General features: G+C 41.7%; 1 protein-coding gene across 1 annotated transcript in view; it reads right to left on the bottom strand.

Annotated features, from left to right (window-relative positions):
• The window catches only part of Ica1 (islet cell autoantigen 1), a 131,600-nt gene that overhangs the window by 28,039 nt on the left and 82,764 nt on the right, over positions 1–20,797 (bottom strand). The window contains exons 7-8 of the mRNA XM_051177120.1: positions 12,366–12,491; positions 11,340–11,438 (exon numbers count right to left, since the gene is read on the bottom strand). Of these exons, the coding sequence (XP_051033077.1) occupies positions 11,340–11,438; positions 12,366–12,491 (225 nt within the window). The remainder of the gene's footprint in view (positions 1–11,339; positions 11,439–12,365; positions 12,492–20,797) is intronic.

The following is a 20,797-nucleotide window of genomic DNA, read 5'->3' as shown; positions in this document are numbered from 1 at the left end:
TGATTTGCCACTGAGTTTATGTTTCCCCCTTTGGGATAAGTTATTCGGAAAAGGCCTTTTGATCACTGAAGTTCACTTTCCAAGGACAGCGTGTGGCTAAGACAAACACTGTTGTGCCTGACACCCACACTCTGACATAGCAAAGGCTGCCACCCAAGCTGAGACAACTGCACCTTATTTTTAATTTTGTTTGCTATTTTGCAATGTAGAAAGCATTTTTAAAATTAGTGAATAACAAAAAAAAATCTATTTTTTTAAAAAGAAAAAACCAAAATAGCATCTTAACATATTCTGACAGCTTAACACCCACAGAGGGACAGAACAGGTGTCTCCCCAAGTCTTTGTATATTAAAAACAGTCAACAGTCATTTTGTTTTGTTTTGTTTTGGTTGGCACATCATTTGCTAGAGTTACTGTTTTAAAAGTTTATTAAATATTTAAGGGAAGTCTTTGTTTTAAAGAAGCAAGTCCCTACAAACTACACAATAACAGCAGAGAAGAGAAAGCAAACATTTCTTTAACAGTGAGTAATGACATACACAGAACCACTTCTATTTTGGGGCCCAAATTAAAACACCAAGCCTACCAACAGAGAAGGAATATCTCAAGATTTGTATCCTTCTTACATTCTCAGAACTACTAAAGTCCAGGTTCTCATCTTCTGGGCCTCCAATGCCTTTCTACCCTCATGCCTGTGTTCACGCAGAGGGAGGCAGCCAGGCTTTGGGGGCCAGTGCAGATTGATTAGTGATGGCTGACTGGAGCCTGGGTGAAGATGCACTCAGATTGATTAGTGATGGCTGACTGGAGGCCTGGGTGAAGATGCTGCACTGAGGCTGTGTCCAGGCAAAGCATAGCTGAGGTTGGAGTCTGCCCCGGACACCAGATGGATACTGGTGTTACATCCCCTACTGCCAGCCTCGTTTCACTCCCCCACGCTGAGTAATTTTCCTAAAATACCCGTGCCATCATACTACCCTTGTTGTCAAGAATTTATAATAGTTCCTTATTTTTCTCCATGCCTCTCTGCTTGATTTTAAGTCATCTAAATCGTGATGCTTCCTTTACTCGCTCCTGCTGGCTCTTCCTATCTGCAAACCATGCACCTTCCTATTCAGTTAGTGTAGGCTCCTTGGGTCTCCTTGTGCTTATTGTTCCCATCCTGTCTTTGTTCTTCCTTCTTCTTCAGTCTCAGAAATGCCGAGTCCTTTCAAAGCCCAAATCAATTACCGCTACTGCACACAACTTCACTGGGCACTCCAGATTTAAGAATACCCTTTTATGCTAAGTTGCATTTACAGTCTGATTATGGTATGCCTTCCCCCCCATCCCGCCCCCGATACCGTGTACCTTCTTAACCAACATAATTCGTGTATAAAAACAGGTCAGAGTTGAAAACTGTAAAAAATATTTTACATGTTGTGAACATTTAATATTAAATTAAAATACCTGAAATATCCGAGTGTGCATTCACTCGCCAGGATTCTAGTGTACGATCAAGGTTTTTGAAATCATTTTTTATGCATTGATTTCTTTTGCATGTGGGACAGGGGCCTGCCTGGGTGCACGTGTGTGTGTGTGGGGGGGGGGGGCAGAGGACAACTCAAGGAAGCAGTTCTCTCCTTCCAGCACATGGATCCCAGGGATCAAACTCACCTTGTCAAACTTGGCAGCCAGTGCCTTTACCTGTGAGCCATCCTGCTAACCCCAGGTCTCTTCATGGAGTCTGTGTCCCTTGATTTAAGTTCTGAGGCATTTTATTTCAGAAAGCCTGTCTATGCAGCATTACCATTATCTTTAATGACTCCCTGCCTCTGGACATTAAATTGGTGCGTTCATTCAACTAATGGTTTTTGAGTGTCTACCATGTGTAAGATGTTGTTTAGGGTAGTTTGGATACTGGTGAAAAGAAAAATTGTTAGCAAGTGATGTGCCCAGGCAGATCCTTTACACAGAGAGACAGAAAAGGATCAGGTTACTATTTCCATGAATGGGATGTCCTCTCTTGGAGATGGCATTTCAACTGAGAGTTAAGTGACAAGAAGAAACCATCCATGCACAACTCGGTGAGAAGAGAGGCTTCCATACAAAGGCCCAAAGGTATGAACAGTTTGCCCTGTGTGAAGCAGCCATGGGGCTGTGATATAATCGGCAAGAGGGACAAGTCTTAGCAGACCCTCTAATGTGGCCAGCAGTGCCTCACAGGGAGAACATTCCTTTACTCAGCTTGTCCACATTGGCTATTTTGATTCCTTTGTTCCCTCAAACTTTTGTGCTGCTTCCTTAATGCATGACAACTGCACACAATCCATGGTCATTGGCTGCAGCCTGGACTATGAGGGGAAAACGCTACAAGGGACAGGATTAGAACAAATGGCACAATGGATCTGGACTGTGCTCTAGATGGCTTTGTTTTGTGCACTAAAACATCCAGTAAAAGCAGTGTGAAAATGTGTGGGTGTGCTGTCTGTTAGAAACGGGTAACCAAAAGTGCGAGTTCATCAGATGTCAAGGGCAAAGCTTTGTCAATACATTTGCCAATCAAGGCAACACACACACACACACACACACACACACACACGCACACACACACACACACACACACTAAGAGAAGCTTTATTCTCCATAGAATGGTTCAGCTCTGATCAGAGTGAAGGCAGGAGTATTTTCAGCCAATGTTCTGATGGCTCCCAGGACTCACTTTTAGATTCTATGACACTTGTCCAGGCCTCCTGGTTCGCTCAATTATCTTCTCATTGTGTTTCTTTTTTGTCAATCAACATTGGGCAGCCCGTGGACATGTCTGCTTCAGTGGGCTGCGTCTAGCTGCCACAGCCCTTGTCTAAAGCCCCAAGATGCCCTTGACAGTTCCATGGTTATCACCCCTCCTGTCTCCAGCCCACCTCCCCTCCTGACCACACTTGAGCAGCTTTCAGACAATCCCATTGTAATGTAAACCACTCATTGCTTCTTTTCAAGCCCTTCCCCTGTTGGGCCATTAGCAGGGACTCAATTGTTGGCTCTCTGTCACCACAGTCACACTTAAGACACTATTGTGCTTTCCCAACAGAATGGTAGCAGTTCCAATTGCTACTTTAATTTACTATTAATAATTCCTGTGACAATTGCTCTTCTCTTCCTATATTACTATTGTCCCTATGATAATTTAGTTTCTGTAGCTTGGGGAAGGACTAAATATGTACTTGTGGGTTGAAATTTTTATGTCTACAATGCCAACTTTAAAAAATAGATCTATTTAAGCTAAGAAATTTAAAGGTTCAGGGGAATACTATGAAAAGGTTTATAAAACCACAAGAAAAATTACTAGGATGCACATCAGCTTATTTGCTTTGAGGATCTTGAATGGAGAAAATTAGTTTTCACATGCACATCGGCTAATCTGAGACACAATCCGCATGCCACAGAATTCAAACATTTCTAAAGTTGTAAGTCAAAGATTTACAATATATTCAGAGTTGCCCACTCACCAGCATGGCCAATTTTAGAACCCTGACATGGGCAAGTCTGAAGAAGGACTCGTAGATCACACAAAGTGAAATGAAAAAGACAAAAAGCAGAACCACACAAAAAAGCTTGTTTCTTAGAGAAGATGGACTACACTCAGAGAAAAAGACTCTAAGAGAAAGTTTGAGGGTTCACGTCCTAATCCCATCTGAAAATTAGTTTCTGGTCACTGTCCAGTGACCGGCATTCTGTAGGATGGAGGAATATTCTCCTGCCTCAACCAGGGACCATGGGGAGTAGTTAAATGGTTGGGGAGTTAGTGGTTAGGAATGTTGGAAATGAATTTTTCAGATTATTTAGAAGTCCATAATTTAGATTAAAAAAAAAAAATCTTGACCCTTCAGCCTCTGCAGAAGTCCAGAGTGACAGCATTTCCTGAATGACATGAACACATGCTCTGGCACAATGGACAGGAGAGCTCTGGGGGCTGTGTGTGAAGAGGCAGCCATCAGACAGAAGTATTTCGAACTGCTGGCTGATGGAAGCCACATTTAAATCCATGGTCAGAAGTGAAAACTCCAAAGCATTCTTCTGCTTCTAAACCTCAACCCACTCAGTCCTTCACTCAGACTGTCTGTGGAGATCACTGCACATTAGCATTGCACGGTGTCACTCTCCTCACTGGAAGGTTCCATGTGGATGAAAGGGTGTTTCCAGACCAAGTAACCTTTCCCTGGTCAGGCTGCCACAACAGGCTAATAGTTTCCATCAATGCACAAATGGCTTCAGGAAGCACATGTACAATATATAAGATCGGCGTGACAAAGGAAATGTGCCGACCCAGCTTGCAAACGTGTCTTAAAAAGGAAACAGCTTAATATAATAAAGGGAATTACTACTTCCTGTATTAGGAAAATAAAAGCAACAGCAACATTCATCTGAAAGAAAGCAAAACTACTCAACAAAACAAATTCCTGAGACAAAGGGCCAGCAGCCAGTTCTAATAACCCAAATTGAAGCCCAACTTACACAAGGGAATAACATTTCCTGTAGTCCTTAATTAGACACTTTATTTTCTTATGCTACTTTCCATTAATTATACTGAACACATATGAAGGTGCCAAATAATTAAAAAAGAAAAAGGAAACAAAAGCACTTAAAATAGTCCTGCATGGTCAAAAGATGCTGCATTCAGTTGGGTGTGTGTATGTTTGTGTTTATATAATTAGTAACACATGGGAAATAAAAAGCAGAGGACATGGTGTGTACCAGCCATGCAATTCGTGGACATTTAGAACATATGTCCTCTTTTTCCCCACCACACACTTCCCCCACCATGTACAAATGACACCATATAAGGAATACTACTAATCTAGTGCTAGAGATGATTGGGAACTGAATTGTAGAACAACAGAGCAATGTAAAATTAGAGGGCAAAATGATCTTCATAAGACATATAATCGCATACTTTAAAGTAACGTGGGAAATTGGTGGTGGGAAGGCATCACCGTGGGCTGGAAAGAGGTGGTCGTGGGAAATAGATCGAGTAGTGCTTTGACAAGAACACAGTTCTCAACACTCTCAGGCCTCACTTTACCCACCGGAACATGGAGATAATCCCATGTATACAATTCTAGGGACTATTAGAAGCTATACCCTAGAGAATGTACAGTACCAAACACTACAAACTGTTCTGGTCAGGACTCTGAAGGGTCTAGAGGGAGCCTGGTGGGTTCAGACATCATCCTGTGGCAGGATCTACACTCCGAGCTCACTCTCTCAGGCTTCAAAGAGCCTCATGAGCTTCCCTGGCTTCCTGGCATGGCAGTGGAGACTCAGGGACATGAAGTAACTTGCTTCAGTCCACTTGGCCACTTTAAAATTGCACTCCTTAAGAAAGGGTCTTGAAGAACCAAGTCAAGGGCATTTGCTCCTCTTGCCCTTGAATGACAAGTGTTGAGGACATGGAGGGGCCTCCATCCCACTTTCTTCAAGACAAGCCACGCATTCCCAGGCATTTGAGGGGCTGCCACATAGATTATTGTTTTCATCTACAAGAGAAAACTTCAAAGTATGGCTCTTAATTGGAAGTTACGGCCGTACTTCTTAAAGGTGGCATTTTTGTTTTCTCCTGTTCCCCTGCTTTGCAGCCAGGAGCGCCTGTGGGGAGCAGGTCAGAGCAGGCTGGCAGAAACCCTGCACTTTTCTCTTCCCAGATCCACTGCACATGCACAGAGCCTTGGGCACATTACTAGCTGTCTCTGGGCTCCAGTTTCACTAGAAACATGGGAATAAGACTGAACATACCCAAGTGTTCTGAAGATAATTTGAGGGCTGACTAAAACACAGACATTTTCTATACATTAATGCTGACGCTAACAGTGCTATTAATTGCAACCTCAACCTAGGCACATTTAAGACTCACACACATTATATGAACACTTTCCTAGACATTATTTCATGGCAGACCATCTGGCACAGAATAAACTACCTATACAGTTGGGGGTATTATTTTCTTTCCTGCAAAGAGAAGTTAGGGAACAAGTAAGGTGGGGGGGTAGAAGTCCCACCCTGTGGGGAAAAGAGCCTGAGTGACCAGCTGCCAGGGAGAAATAATGCCAATCACCAGAAGGCAGCAACAGCAAATGACCGGGAAGCTCTGCCTTGCCTAGCTCAGATTTCAGTGGTGGCCTTGGTCAGCTCATTTACTCCCTCCTCCCCAATGCCTGGGATATGCCTCCAAATTTGTTCTTTCCAATGATCTGGCATGGAACAGCTTGGAAGATAAAAAAAAAAGGGAAGAAAAAAAAGAGGAAAAATCATGGCCAGGAACCCCTGTAAAGCAATGACTCTGAGAGAAAAACTTTAAAGTATAAAAGGATATTCTGGATGCTCGCCACGAGTAATTGTTGGGACTGTTAACTAAAATAGCATTGCAGAGATATTTACCCAATTTTCATAAAAACTATTATGGCATTATTTTCAAAGCAAGTAACTACAGAGCCATGTGGCCTGTCGGTAAATGCTCAAATGATTAACTGAGAAATGCGGAGGTGGGTGGAAGAAGGCTGCTCGACATATGAATCTGAGAAAAACAAAATTCAGAAGAGGATGTTTTTGCCTTTTGAAAGCTAAGAGTATTTTGGTCTCCAGACTGATGGGACCCACAGCCCCAAGAGGAGGAGGGAAAGACAGCTACAGCTGTTCCAGAGGTATTCTTGAACATGCTTGGAGTTAAGTTTTACAGTTCAGGGTTCCTTAGAGGTAAATCTTGGCATAGGTCAAGAGCAAGTTGCAAATCCAATTTGTATTGGTTAGAGCTAGCTGGGCTAAAGAGATGGCACACCCTTCCGCCTGCCTTTCTGGCTTTCCCATCCCTGGTGGGAATTATTTGAGAGCAGACCAAGGCCTATGGGGTTGAAGGACAGGTTTGGAAATGGAAACTGCCAGACACACAGTGGACAGCAGGGAGGGAACGGACTAGGTTAGCCCTCGCTGAGCTCTGGTAGGATTTGCCACTGACAGCTCTGCCTGTGAGACTGGTTGCGAAACCAACAATGTGGTTTGAACCCAGCAAGAAGACTGGGAAGCTGGACCTACAGGACCAACGAACATCTTCCCAGACACTATCAGAGTCTGACTTCATCTCCAGCATCATCACTACTGGTGTTGCTGCAGGGCTTTGCTATGACTTACAGCATCTCAACTGCCATTACAGCCACCACTACTGCCACCCTCACCACCAATACCACGAGCACCTCCTCCTCAGCAACCACTCCCACCCGTCTCAATACCAGAACCAGGACCACTGTAATTCAGTACCCACAGCAGCGCCAACAGCCTTCACATCCCTAGCCTCTTCCCCCCCACTTACTTGTACCACCATTACACTACAGCCTCCTCGTGGCTGGCACAGCTGGCCATTGGTGGAGTTGGTCTGGCGGGCTGTGCTCTGGTGTACTTCATCATATTATCTGAAAATGTGAAGAGCAAAGTGGAAAAAGGCAGTGTTCGTTCCGAAGCCACTGAAATGACGCGTGTCACGGGGCTATACTTTGCCACTGACCATTTCTGTTAAACACAAGCATTTCGGTGGCTTCAAAAAGAGAAATGCATCCCAGCATTCAGGTGTGCAGTGAGAGGAGAATGGATTTCAGGGCAGCTTGGGCTACACAGTGAAACACCGTCTCAAGGGAAAATCCAATGTGGTATAGCTATACACATCCATTTCCCAGTACTTGGGAGGCTGAAGCAGAAGGATCATGAGCTTAAAGTTAGTGCACGTGAAGATTTTGTCTTCAACAAATGAGCAGGAACCTGAATAGCCCTGTAACACAAACAGTAGGACATGCAGCCCTAACCTTCAGAAGTGTGTGTGTGTCCACTATTGAAAAGGGCCCAGACCTCATCCTCTAGAATAAAAGGCCCAGTTCTCATCCTCTACTGTAAAGGGCCCCGTCCTTACTCTAACATCCCTATAAAAATGCCCAACTCCACCCACTGTCAGAATGCTGGATAGAGAAGGAATGGCAATTGATGCAAATGGAACTGTAGATGATCCAGGGAAAAGCCACTTGACTCCTCTGTGGCTGTCGCCTGCCCTGGATGCATGGAGAAATGTCTAAGTGATATCCTGGAAGGAAGAAGTAAACAACCACATCTAAGAGCTGGCAACTTAAGACAGGCACTTCTCTCCTAATGAGACAGAATTCCATTTAGTTTCTTTAAAATGCTTTAAGCTCTGAGTCCAAACTGTTCCCCCAGAAAAGGGGACAACGTTTTCCAGATCCAGCAAGTAACATTCTAAGCCTGTCCCCAGGATGTGATAATTCTTGCCATATGAAAGACATTCCCAGGTTTAGAATCAGTATAAAATTAATAATTATAATTCATGTAAAATATGAACATTCAGTAACATTTTAATGTATCAATAGGTGTTTGTTGCTTGAAAGTGGAAGCATGGGAAAACTTGCCTTTTGTTGGCAGCCACTTGGAGTTTGAACACTTCTGTTTTAGTTGGAGCCAATTACAATGATCAGATTTACATTTTTATAAGATTACATTTCAAAGCTTACTTTTCTATAGTGCTGAATGCTAAAAACTTATCCTAGCCCCTTATTCTAACCCCTCCACAAAGTAGAATCAATATAATCACATGAGACCTAGTCAAAAATAGTAATAGTTACTCCAAAAAGCATTTCCATTAAATGGTCAAAATCATCACTGGAAGATTTTGAAAAATACACACACACACACACACACACACACACACACACATGCACACGAGGTAGAGACTCAATTATATAGTGAATTTATTTCACAAGAGAACTATTATGTATTTTTTATAGGAAGGTCTATTTGAAGTTCCAGGGGCATGAGGTACAGCCCTATATTTCTGCTGTAAAAAACTCATCTTCCCAAACAGGATGTACCAAGTGTTTAACACATTAATTATCAACCTTCATCAAGCATAAAACTAATAGTCAGGAAATACAGATGCAGTGGTACAATTACCAACACACTCAGAATACACCCTGAAGCAAAGAAAACAAATGGCCCGCTTTTCATTAACAGAGCTTGGCAAGTCACTCCTAAGACAATGTTTTCTTTCTTGTCAGAATCCCAAAAGGCATTTAAGGGGCTATTGGTTGATGTAAACCTGGAGGACAAATTAATTGTGAAAACATTTATCTATAGTTCAAAATATAATTATCAATATAGCATGCCATTCTAAAACTACAGGTTTTAAAAATTATTAGATGAAATAAAACTTTTGTAAGTGTAGACCAAATGTTTTAAAAGGATATTAATGCAAGAGTTCTGGGTATTCAAACAGTATCATCATACCTGATCTGGGGATAAGACATTTTCTTTTCACATTTTATGGCATACAATTTGATACACAAGAATGTCTATCTATAAAAAATAATGAACTGTATATAATGGGATCCTATTAACGCCAGTGGGAGTCCACATACTATCAGCTTGTGTCATACTGAAAGCCTAGATCAGCATCATTCTGTATCATTATTCTTTTCATGCTAACTAAAGAACAGCTTGTTTGCTGGGTTTCCGGATATTTATTATTAATTTGACTGTAACACCATTATATATTAACAGATGTATTTATCCTACAAGATTTTATCGTAAGTAAGCTATGCACTATTATTTAGACTATAATTTAAGGGAGGGTCAAGGGATATAAAAGCTGTCTGCCAAAAATACTTGTAATTATGTCCTAAATCACAATTGTCAAATTCTCACTAAATTCATGTTCAGAAATACGCTAACATAAAAATTATGATCCTTTCTGTAGGGTGGCATATTTTCCTCAGTCCAGTAAGCCAGGGGTATACTGTGTTCTTCTGTGTTTGTGGCACAACTTCAGTTTAATGAGTTCATACTGCCATTTACGTGCAGTAAACTCACACAGATAACCTTTGGTACCGGATGCAGATTAAAACATGTGGGCTTGGAATACAGGTTAGTAGTAGGGTATTTTTTTTTAGCATCCATGAGGTCCTAGGTTCATTACTTAATACTATAAAAAAGAAAAATGAAAAGCAACAACAACAGAACAATCGTGATGGCTCCGAAGCCTGTGCTCTGCTCAGGCCAGGCTAAGAACTGTGGGTAGCTTGAGCTGTGAATTTAATCTGCCTTGGTCAGAAGGGCTACTTTCTAAGCTGCTGAAAGCATCAGTAAATCACAAAGAAGAAAAGCAGCTGCTTCCAACAGTAACATTGCCAGTGTGACAGAGGTTGCTTGCTGACTGTGTACAGGACATTCAGCTGGATGACAGATGCTCAGGATGTGTAAGAAATAAAAAGCCTCTCCTGGTAAGTATGTATAGTTGATGGAGCGAAACCATGGATATTCGGTGTGCATTCACCACGAGGCATGTCAATGAATACCAACAAGTCAGGGACTGTGAGGAACAAATCCATGGCCACGTGTCCTTCCTGGAGTCAGCTTAGATATCGCTCAGGCCAAGTGGACACTCCTGGGTCCCTCTTGTGACCTTCGCTTTCACACAAGGTCTTTGAAAGTTTCTACCTCAGTATTTTGATAGGCTTGTAGGTGACTTACAAATATTTAAAAGCAAATATGCATTTTAAGGAAAAAAAACAAGATAGGTTTTTAATGTTTTATTAGCAAGGTGGACCCTTATAAATTGCCTTAAAAAGGAGAAGTGAGCAATTTCATAGTTTGCTTTTGCAAGTTCTTGCCGGATAGTTTTCTTTCAAAGATACAACCCAACAACAATGTAGCCACTGTCTCTCCTGTCACTCTTCAAATCCTTCTGGAATGAAAATCACTTTCTTATCTTGATGTGCATTAATTTTTAGTAACCATTAGGGCAAGATAATTCCAAACCAGTTTCAATACTGAGAATCAGACACTGGACACAAATCCTCTTTGAGGCAAGAATCCTTGAGTTTAATGTTGCTCTTTCAATTAGAAAATATTACTATATTATAATGGAAAGTTCCAGTCCTATTTTGGAGGTAACTTCAGAATGAAGTTATCATTTTCAAAAATAAGAAAGAAATGAAATATAACTTCTTAGATGAATATATTCAGATTTATTAATTAAAAACGAGGGATGTAACTCAGTGGTAGAGCACCTAACGTGTATAGAGCACGGATTTTATACATGTTAAAAAGTTACTACTTACTCATTCTTGAGCAATCTTGTCTTCAACAATGGTAAATAAGTATGGATTGTCATGATCTCTAATGAGAGGCCCAGTCAGAGGCATAGCTCTCCCTAACAGGAGGGGCCTGGGAATAGTGATAAGCCATGGGTTTGCCTTGTAATCCAAACAAAAGTGCTCTTTCACAGACTTACTAGTGGTCTTTGGCTCTCTCACCTTTAGTGTCGTGAATTCATATGGTTGATAACCTTTGAAGCTCTCGTGGATGGCTGCCATGGTGTGTGAGGTTTTCTCCCAAAAGTGGAGCAGGGTAGTCTGTAAAGAAAGATGGTCAAATCGTCAATGTCTTGAAACCCTGGCACACAGTTGTTTTATCTGTAACTTTCCAGGTTGGCTCAGTTGATCTGCATTCATCTTTGTATTCCTGTTTGTCCCAATAAGTCACTCAGACCTTGGTGTGTCATCCAACTAAATTTCTACCAATGCTTAGGTTACTCCTAACACCTGGGAGCCTCACCTCTCCATCTTCCTTGTCCCATTTAGTTCATTCTCCAAAACCCAGGGTCAATCATTCATCTTATTTTAAAAATAATTTGATTTCTTCCTCATTTTTTTTTTAAGGGGAGTGGTAATGGTGAGACTCTAGATGACCTGAGACTTGCTCTGTAGGCCAGGCTGGCCTCAAACTCACAGAGATCCATCTGTCTCTCACTCCTGAGTGCTAGGATTAAAAGTGTGTGCCACCATTCTTAAAAGGGTTTCCCCCCTGCTTAGAACAGCTTTTCTAGAGGTTTAGGAAATACAGTAAAATCTTGCAGCCTCCAATTTTCACATCCCAAGTATCTGGTGTTTCACACTCATTTGGGGTCAACAGCATTGGTGATGGATGCAGGGTTGCACTGAAGGATCTTCGTATTAAGAGACAGAAAACCAAGTGTGCCGAATAAGCACATGTGACAGGTAGGTTATTGTGCTAACAGGGTTTGGAAAAGGCACAGGTAAGGAAAGGTATTCCAGGCAGATAGGATTCATTAAGCAAATGCAGGGAAATGGAAAATTCCACTGTGTGTACAGCACACAGTGACGGTACTGTTGACTAAACTGCAGGGCCTTAAAGAGCAGAGCATAGGATGCATTCAGAATTCGTGATGCTCAGGTCATTCTTTCCATCCAAATACACATTTCCCATCATCTAAGCCTCTGGCAATTCTTTGTTCATTGAAACAGACATCACTTTGTTACCTGGTACGTTGCTAGCATGTGAGATAAGAGATTGCATCTGCTTGCTCCAAGGAGATCCACCTTCTGACACACATCCATCTTCAATTTGTCAAAGTTTTTTTTTGCAAGGCGTACTTGTGTCTGAACCTACAAAAGTAAAAGCAAGTCTCAGAGACATTCAAGCCTCTATGAAGTTAAAGTGAGGAAAGACCAGTGAAGGGCTTCTCTGTCTTACAGAAGAAAACATCATTAAAAATTCTAGGTAAATGAGCAGAGCGGACATTCAATCTTTAACTCCCAAAACACCTTGATAAGAATTGTGATGATCATAATTTTGTAACAGGCTTACTATACAAATTATATGTTTTGTAGAATGAGAATAATAACTCTGTCTCCTCAAGGCAATTAAACTAGTCATAGTGAGGAGAAGTTTGGAGATGCACAGAAAGACTCTTGGCTCCACAGTGTTCTGGGTCTCTGGAAGCTGAGTTACCATGCTGGGGGTGGAGGTCATTGGAAAGTGTTGGCATTATCACTGCTGGGTGGTGGCATCATTGAAGGATTATGGCATTAAAGTCCCAAGAAGTGTCCTTCCTATATCTCCTTATACTTTGCACTGTGACTTTGTAGTCTCCTCTAACTCTGAAATTGGGCTTGGCCATGTGACTTGGTGTTGGACAATGAGAGACTAACAGATGTAAGGAGACTGTAAACTTGAAAAAGGGAATGCCAGCATGTTTCCACTTTCCCTCTGCCTTCTCTGTGATGCCTATGAGAACACACTCAGATTGGCCAGCTGGAGGGGTAATGAGCCACATGGCATGAAGAGACTTAAGGAGGAGGAGGAGGGCTCAACCATTACTAACAGTCTTTCCCTGCCCCATAGCTGACTACCAACCAGTTGAGTAACCCCCTCCCCCGACTGGAAACACCCTGTTAACCATAGACTTATGAGCAATAAAGAAATGTTTATTGTTGTGAGTGCTTGAATGCTATGGTGGTTTTATTTCACAGCATGATTATAACCACAGATTATTGATGTACACAGGCAGGAAAACAGGCAATGAGTGCTTTTCTTAGAAGAAGCCAATACTAAGCAATCTAAGGTACTCAGAATGCTGAGTTATTTATATGGGAGTTCTGGATTTTTCTAATAAGATGCAAATTTGACTTCTTTCTTGGTACAAATTTTGATTTCTTCTTTATATGATCAGTTACTCACATTCTATGAGAGTTTGTGTCCCTGGCTTATACCAGTTTGAGATGATTTCATTTGGATTTTGAGGGGTAAATTTAGAAATGGAGAGGATTTCGCTTTTGACCCAGTGAGTTCTGAGAGGCCATATGCTTTGTGTGTCAACAATGATTATTAAAACACTTAATGCACTGCTGAGTTCCCAAATGCTACACCCTTTCCATGCCAAACAAGGAGATATGGTACTGCCGGGCGTTTGGAATCCAGGACAATTTGTTAAATAGTCTGTGTCCCATGTCTGTTCTCTGAAACACACTTTTAGCCTAGCCGAGGACATAACTCCAAGGACCAGCAAAGCATAGACCACCACTGCGAAGGCAATTCCACATGCCTTCAATGCACTTGAGTGAAAAATGTTTTCATTATCATTCCTCTCCATCCCATATAAATTCAATTCAATTACATAAACATCTTGAGGAGCCCCTGTGGTTTTCAAGGCTCTTTAATTTTTTTTTTCACTCAAATAAATGCACTCTTTGTTTATTTTCTTCATTTCGTTCCTGTCACCCCACCTTTCTCTTCTTATTTCCCAAACTTCGGAAGTTATTATGCATATTAGACCCTCTTTAATCTGGGTCTTGTCTTTCCCCAGCCACAGAAATTCAATTTACCCCAGAAAGTGGCCATGTCTCCACTGCTAAAACTACAAGGCACATCTCTGTACTCACTCCTTCTTACGTGAAATTCTACCTGTTAGCCCCAACTTGAACTAAGCAGGGTAAAGTTCATTCTGGTTTTGCTAGCCAGTGGAGTAAGGGCTTCATGTTACCCCACAACCAAGTAACCAGAGCATCCTTCTGTTGTTTTCTAAGGGTTTTATTTCCTTTCAGTACAAAAGAAAACAACTGCACTCTTATTTTCAGATTATTTTTCTGGAAGTAATTCTGACTCTCTCTCTCTCTCTCTCTCTCTGTCTCTCTCACACACACACACACACAAACACACACACACACTATATTGAGTGTGGTTTCCAGTGTGTACTCTAGCTGCAAGGTGGGGTGGGTGTTGGGTGGGTAGGATATGAAAAGGCCCTAAAAATGACGCACTAAGGCAGGCCATAGATGGGTAGTGGATGAGCATAACTGGGCTGCTGAGACTATGTAGCAATGGGCTATGAGATGAGGCAGGAGAAGGTCAGGTCATACCCTGGCAGACTTATTTTTGTACACTTAGAATTTTTAGTTGTTGACCTAGACATGGTGGATAAACCTTGGAGGCTTTTGATCAAGGCGGAGCCAGGACTCTATTTTCAGTTTGGAAAGATCACTTGGTGCAGTGTGCAGGCAGTTGGGAGCAGAGAGCTGAAGGTGGATAAGGATAAGAATGATGACAGAGCTTTAGACTTGGGTGATAAGGCTGGGTATAGAAAACTGTGCTCAGCCTGGCGGTTGGTGGTGCACGCCTTTGATCCCAGCACTCAGGTGGTAGAGACAGAAGGATCTCTATGAGTTTGAGACCAGCCTGGTCTACAAGAGCCAGTTCCAGGACAGCCTCAAAAAAAAAAAAAAAAAAAAAGAAAGAAAGAAAGAAAGAAAGAAAGAAACAAAACAAAACAGTGTGACAGTATGCTGACCCAAGAATGATTCAAAAGACAAAAGAGGCCTTGAGGAAAAAGTACATGTGGGAAGTTCTGTGCTGTGCCTACCGCTCTCTTCTGTATATGAGCCATAGTCCAAGCATCTCCGATATCCTAGAGTCTTCATTTCAATTTACGTGTTACCTTCACTGCTTCAGATGCTTCAGGCAATGGCCTCTCAGGGCTTCCGTGCAGGGACTGGGACCCTGCTATAGTTGCCTGGCCTCAGCAGCTCTGTCCGGTCACTGCAGTTCTTCGCCTTTTATGCCTTTAAAGCCAGTGCTATATGGATAAAGGACCCAAGCTCCGCAGCCACCTTGGGATAGACTCCTTTCCCCAGGTACATCAGCCTGGGTGTGCTGAGTCTAGGGAGACTCTCTCCTAGGCAGGTGCTGTAAAGGAGTGGAAACCCCTCCCCCACTACTGTCCCCATTCTCAGTTCAGCCTTCTTTTTTCACACAAATCTTTGCAAGCGCAGTCCTTTGATGTGGGGGGGGGGGGTGTTTCCTTGAAAGTATTTACCATTGTCCATTGCAGAAGGCCAAGTTTCTCTTTGGTAGTGCTAATCTCTTCAACTGCTACAGCGGCCAGCACTCTTCTTCCTAAGAAACTTTAAGTCTGATCATACATGTTTCCTCCTCCAAAACGAATTAATTCGTCGTCTTTAAATTCAACCTCACTCAACACCTCACACACAGAGAGAATGAACAAACAAAATTCTTGCCCAAATTCTGCAAAATAGGCTTTCCATTCTGATTTCTGATGGAGTTCTTGTCCCCCACCAAACCCTCACGATGCAGGCCTCGACCGTCTGTCATTCTTTTGGCACCCTTGTCTTCTAGGCTCCCACCAGAATGGTCTATTGAGCTCTGTGTACTGGATTCAGTGACTTTCCTAACTCAACATCGCAAACCCCTTTGCATTTCAGCCAAAAAAAAAAAAAAAAAAAAAAAAAATTCCAGGTCTAAGAATCACACGGCCAGGTTAAACAGAGCAACAGCTCTCACTTCTCAGTTGCAATTTCTGACTTAGTTTCTTTTCCCATTGCTGTTATAAAATGCTGACAAAAAGCCATTAATGAAGAAAAAAGTGTATTTCAGTTCATGGTTCAAGATACAGTCCATGGCAGAGAAGTCAAGGCAGTGGGTCCTTGAAGCAGCTAGTCATATCACACCCATAATCAGGGAACAGTGAAGGATGAATACATGCTGGCATTCACCTTGCTTTCTCTATTTTACATAGTTGAGAATCCCCTGCTCAAGGAACGGCTGAAGATGGGTTTTCCCATAGCAATTAACGGAGATAACCCTCCTACAGGCATGGCCAGTGGCCCAACTCCCTGGTGTTTCTAGATTCTGTCCACTGACAACGCTAAACATCACAGTATTTTAAACCAAGTCAGATCCATCATAATGCACCACGGTGGGCTCAGCTGGAAGGACCAGATCCCTTTCTTAGGATTTAGAACTTGAAACAAGAGAAAATTAATCTCAATTTGTCTCTAATGGCAAAGTTCTAAGGGCAGGAAGTCCTGACATCCGAGTTCCTGATGATGTGCAAAGAAAAGCAGAACAGAAAAAAGGGAGGCAGTGGGGAGTTGGCTCAGTTGAGTGTGCTTTGTAGTCATGAGTTTGAATCCCAGTACCTACACATAAACCATGGCTACATGTAACTCAGCACTTGTGTGTTGGCAGGGCAGTCAGCCTAACCAAAATGAGAGCTTTGAGTTCAGAAAGAGACCCTGCCTCCAGGTAACATGGTAGAAGGAAACAGAGAATGGTATCTGGTGTCTTTGCCTTCCACATGCATGGGCCTAACACCCACACCTGCACATGCAAGTGCATTATTATATATATAATATATATTTACACACACAGTACACAATGTGTATGTTTGCACACCCCCCCCCAACACACACTCACCACTGTGGTAGTATATTGCTTATGATCTAATGAAGCTTGCCTGGAGAACAGAATGCAAATCTAGCCACAGCCATATTAGCTGGGCAGTGGTGGCACACACCTTTAATCCTAGGACTCAGACAGAGGCAGCTGGAGCTCTGTGAGTTCAAGGCCACCCTGGGCTACATGAGAGTGCATCAGTCTAAAAGAGAAACAGAGCTCACACCTTTAATCCCAACACTAGAGACACTATAGGGAGCTCAGTGCTCATTCAGTTTTCAGTCTTACACACACCACTCCAAAGATACAACCCCAAACTGCACATACACATATACATACATACACACACACCACACCACAGATACATAGCCCTCCTCCACACCCACACACACATATACTCCCACACTACAGGGTACACACATCACAGATATAACATACATACATCCCATATGCACACACACATACACACACACACACCTCAGATACACACATGTAAACACACACATACCCCACATACACCCCACCCCACCACAGATACATACACATATATACCATACCACAGATACACATATATACACACCACAGACACACACTTGTATGCATACATGTGTATCCCACATACACACACCCCACACCACAGACATACATACACACAGATACACATATACACACCCCTACATCACAGGTACACATACACATCATACCACAGATGTACACCAACCCATATGTATGCACATACACATACCACACTACAGATAAACACACAGAGATAAACACACACACACACACACACACAGACACCCACAAACACACACATTTTTTAAAGACCAAAAGGGGACAGGGGAGGTATGGAGAAGATAAGAGCTCTCTAACCAGATCTCTCCTTTGTCTTAATGAATTCAAGATGGCTCCCTGTATCCTGGATCTGGCCAGCAGTAATAACCTAGGTTGTTCACAGTTGCCTTTTGGAAATTCTTATGAAAGACTCCAAAAGTTTCATGATAATGATCCCTTTCTATTTTTGATTGTTACAATCTCTCTGCATTTTTTTTTTTTTTTTTTTTTTTGCAATTGGAGAGGTAGTCATAGTTATTGTGACTCTAATTTGCATTTCTCTGATGACTAATGTCGTTGAACTTTTCAATTTTACTTATCTTATATAATTTTAGTAACATGTCTATTCAGAGCTTTTGCCTAGTTTTAAAAATTGGGCTTGTCTTCTGATTACCGAGTAACAAGAGTCCTTCATGTGTTCTGAATACTTGTCATTATCAGATAGAACTTTGAAAATACTTTCTTCAAGTCTGAAATTGCCTTTCGTTTCTTAATAGTCTTTCGAAAAGAAAGGTTTCACTTTTGATGAAGTCCAATTTACCAAGTTTTCTTTTCTGGTTTGTGTTCTTTGAGCCTTAACAAATCTCCCTAGCTCAAAACTTTCTGTCTTCCAGAAAATTAATGCTTTTTAAAAGAACTATATTTATATTTATAGCCATTTAAAGGTTTTTGGTTTTTTTTTTTCTTCCTGATACAGAGTTTCTTTGTAGCTCTGGCTGTCCTGGAACTCGCTCTATAGGCCAGGCTGCTCTTGAACTCATAGAGATCCACCTGTCTCTGCCTGCCAAGTGCTGGGATTAAAGATATGTACCAATACTGCCTGGCTTCAAGCTGATTGTTTGTGTGTGTGTGTGTGTGTGTGTGTGGTATGCAATGTGGACATATAACTGTTACAGTATCATTTGTGTCTGTTTGATTTTTAAAGATCCAATCACCTATTGCGCTACTCTGGTACCCACAGCAAAATCAGTAAGCTATGTACATGTGGGTTCAAGTCTGAGTTTTCTATTCCCTTTCTTTTGTTTGTGTGTGAAGATTCTTATACTAACACCACACCACAGTGATAGTAAATCTTACATTTAAGAAGTCTGTGTCCCATTGCTTGTTGTTCTGGGTTGTGTGTGTGTGCCGGAGAATAATTTATGGTTTCTACATGTTATCCATATGTTCTCTTGTTGAGTTACATGCCAAGACCTGGTTTTATTCTTTTCACAATTATTTTGGTTATTTCTGGGCCTTCAGGATTTCTACAATAAACCTTTTGAGGTGTGTGAGATAGCTCAGCTTTGTGACCTCAGTTCAATTCCTGGAACCCACATAAAGGTGGAAGGAGAGAATGGATTCTATGAGGTTATCCATTGTCTACACATATGCCATGGCCTGCAGGCCTACACAAACATCATGCTCATACACATGAGGGAAAAAAAAAAAAAAAACCCAAAACACCAACCAACCAACAAACCAGCCAACCAAACAAACAAACAAAACTGTGCAAGCCAGGATATGCCTGTAATCCCATCATTCCAGAGGAGAGGCAAAGGCAGATGGATCTCTGCACGTTTAAGGACAGCCTGCTCTATGTGATGAGTCCCAAGCCAGGTAGGAATATACGGTGAGGCCTCTTGTGGGACATTTGTACCCTGTCTGAAGATATATTGCTGTGATTGGTGTAAAAAGGAGCTGAATGACCAATAGCTAGGAAGGAGAGGATAGGTGGGATTTCTGCAGAGAGAGGAAGAGGAAGAGGAATTTAAGCACACAAATTACCCCATGGAGATACCAGGGAGACATTGAAAGAGATGAGACATACAGTCCAGAGCAGAGGTAACCAAGCCACATGGAAGAATTAGATTAATAAAAGCACGTTAATTTAAGTTATAAGTGCTAGTGGAGACAGCTTAAGCTAATGGCCAAGCTTTCATAATTAAGAGTAAATCTCATTATTTGCGGGTTGGTGGTCCTGAAGAGAAAGTACTGCTACAGAGGTCAGAAAAGGGTATCAGATTCCCCAGAATTGGAGTTACAGATGCTTGGGAGCCATTATGTGGGCGCTTGGGCACTGAACCCATGTCCTCTTGAACAGCAAGTTCTCTTAACCACAGCCATCTTTCCAGACCTTTAACTCTTTTTTTGTTGATGGTGTTATAATTTCTACAAACTTTCATGGCCACTTATTACTAGAAATATAATTGATTATTGTGGTGTTATCTTATTTCTTGTGACATTGTTAAATTCAACTCTTAGTTCATTAATATTCCTTAGATTTTTTTTTTCTATAAATATCTTCACAGGAACCCCCATCTGGATGATGTTGCTTGAAAACAAAGACAGATAAACTTCTCCCTTGCAAAATTATTTCCATTATTGATTTGTTTTGCCTTTTCCTATTGATATGGAAGCTGAATTGAGCAAACATATGTCTCAGTCATGGTTTTATAGAGTGAGCAGTTTTTGTAGCCAAGCACGTTCATTGTAGAGTTTTCATCTGTTCCTATTATCACACTGAGTACACGTTTCTCTGCCCTTTGTTTGATGAGGACTTTTGCCAGGAATGGACCTGGATTGTTGCAAGTGATTTTCCTGTCTGTGTTGATTTGTTGCTTTTGGTGTCCTCACAGAGCAGATTAAATTGACCAACTTCAAACTGATCTCCACTCCTTAGTAACCCTTCACAGTCAAGCTATTTCACTCTTTTATGTACTGTTGGAATTTACCCACTAATATTTTTTGCAGCTTTATTAAGTTATAATCCACATAGCACATAGGCCACTATTTAAAGTGTAAACTTCAGCGACTTTCACTGTATTCCTAGAGTTACATAAACATCATTCAGTCAATTGTAGAACATTCCATTAAGTTGCCCCTGGAAACCCCATGCCTATTTCCT

Source organism: Phodopus roborovskii, unplaced genomic scaffold, assembly GCF_943737965.1.
Source record: "Phodopus roborovskii unplaced genomic scaffold, PHOROB, whole genome shotgun sequence".
Lineage (NCBI taxonomy): Eukaryota > Metazoa > Chordata > Mammalia > Rodentia > Cricetidae > Phodopus > Phodopus roborovskii.
The sequence above is the reverse complement of the archived record's forward strand: the minus strand, read 5'-3'. Positions and strand labels throughout refer to the sequence as shown.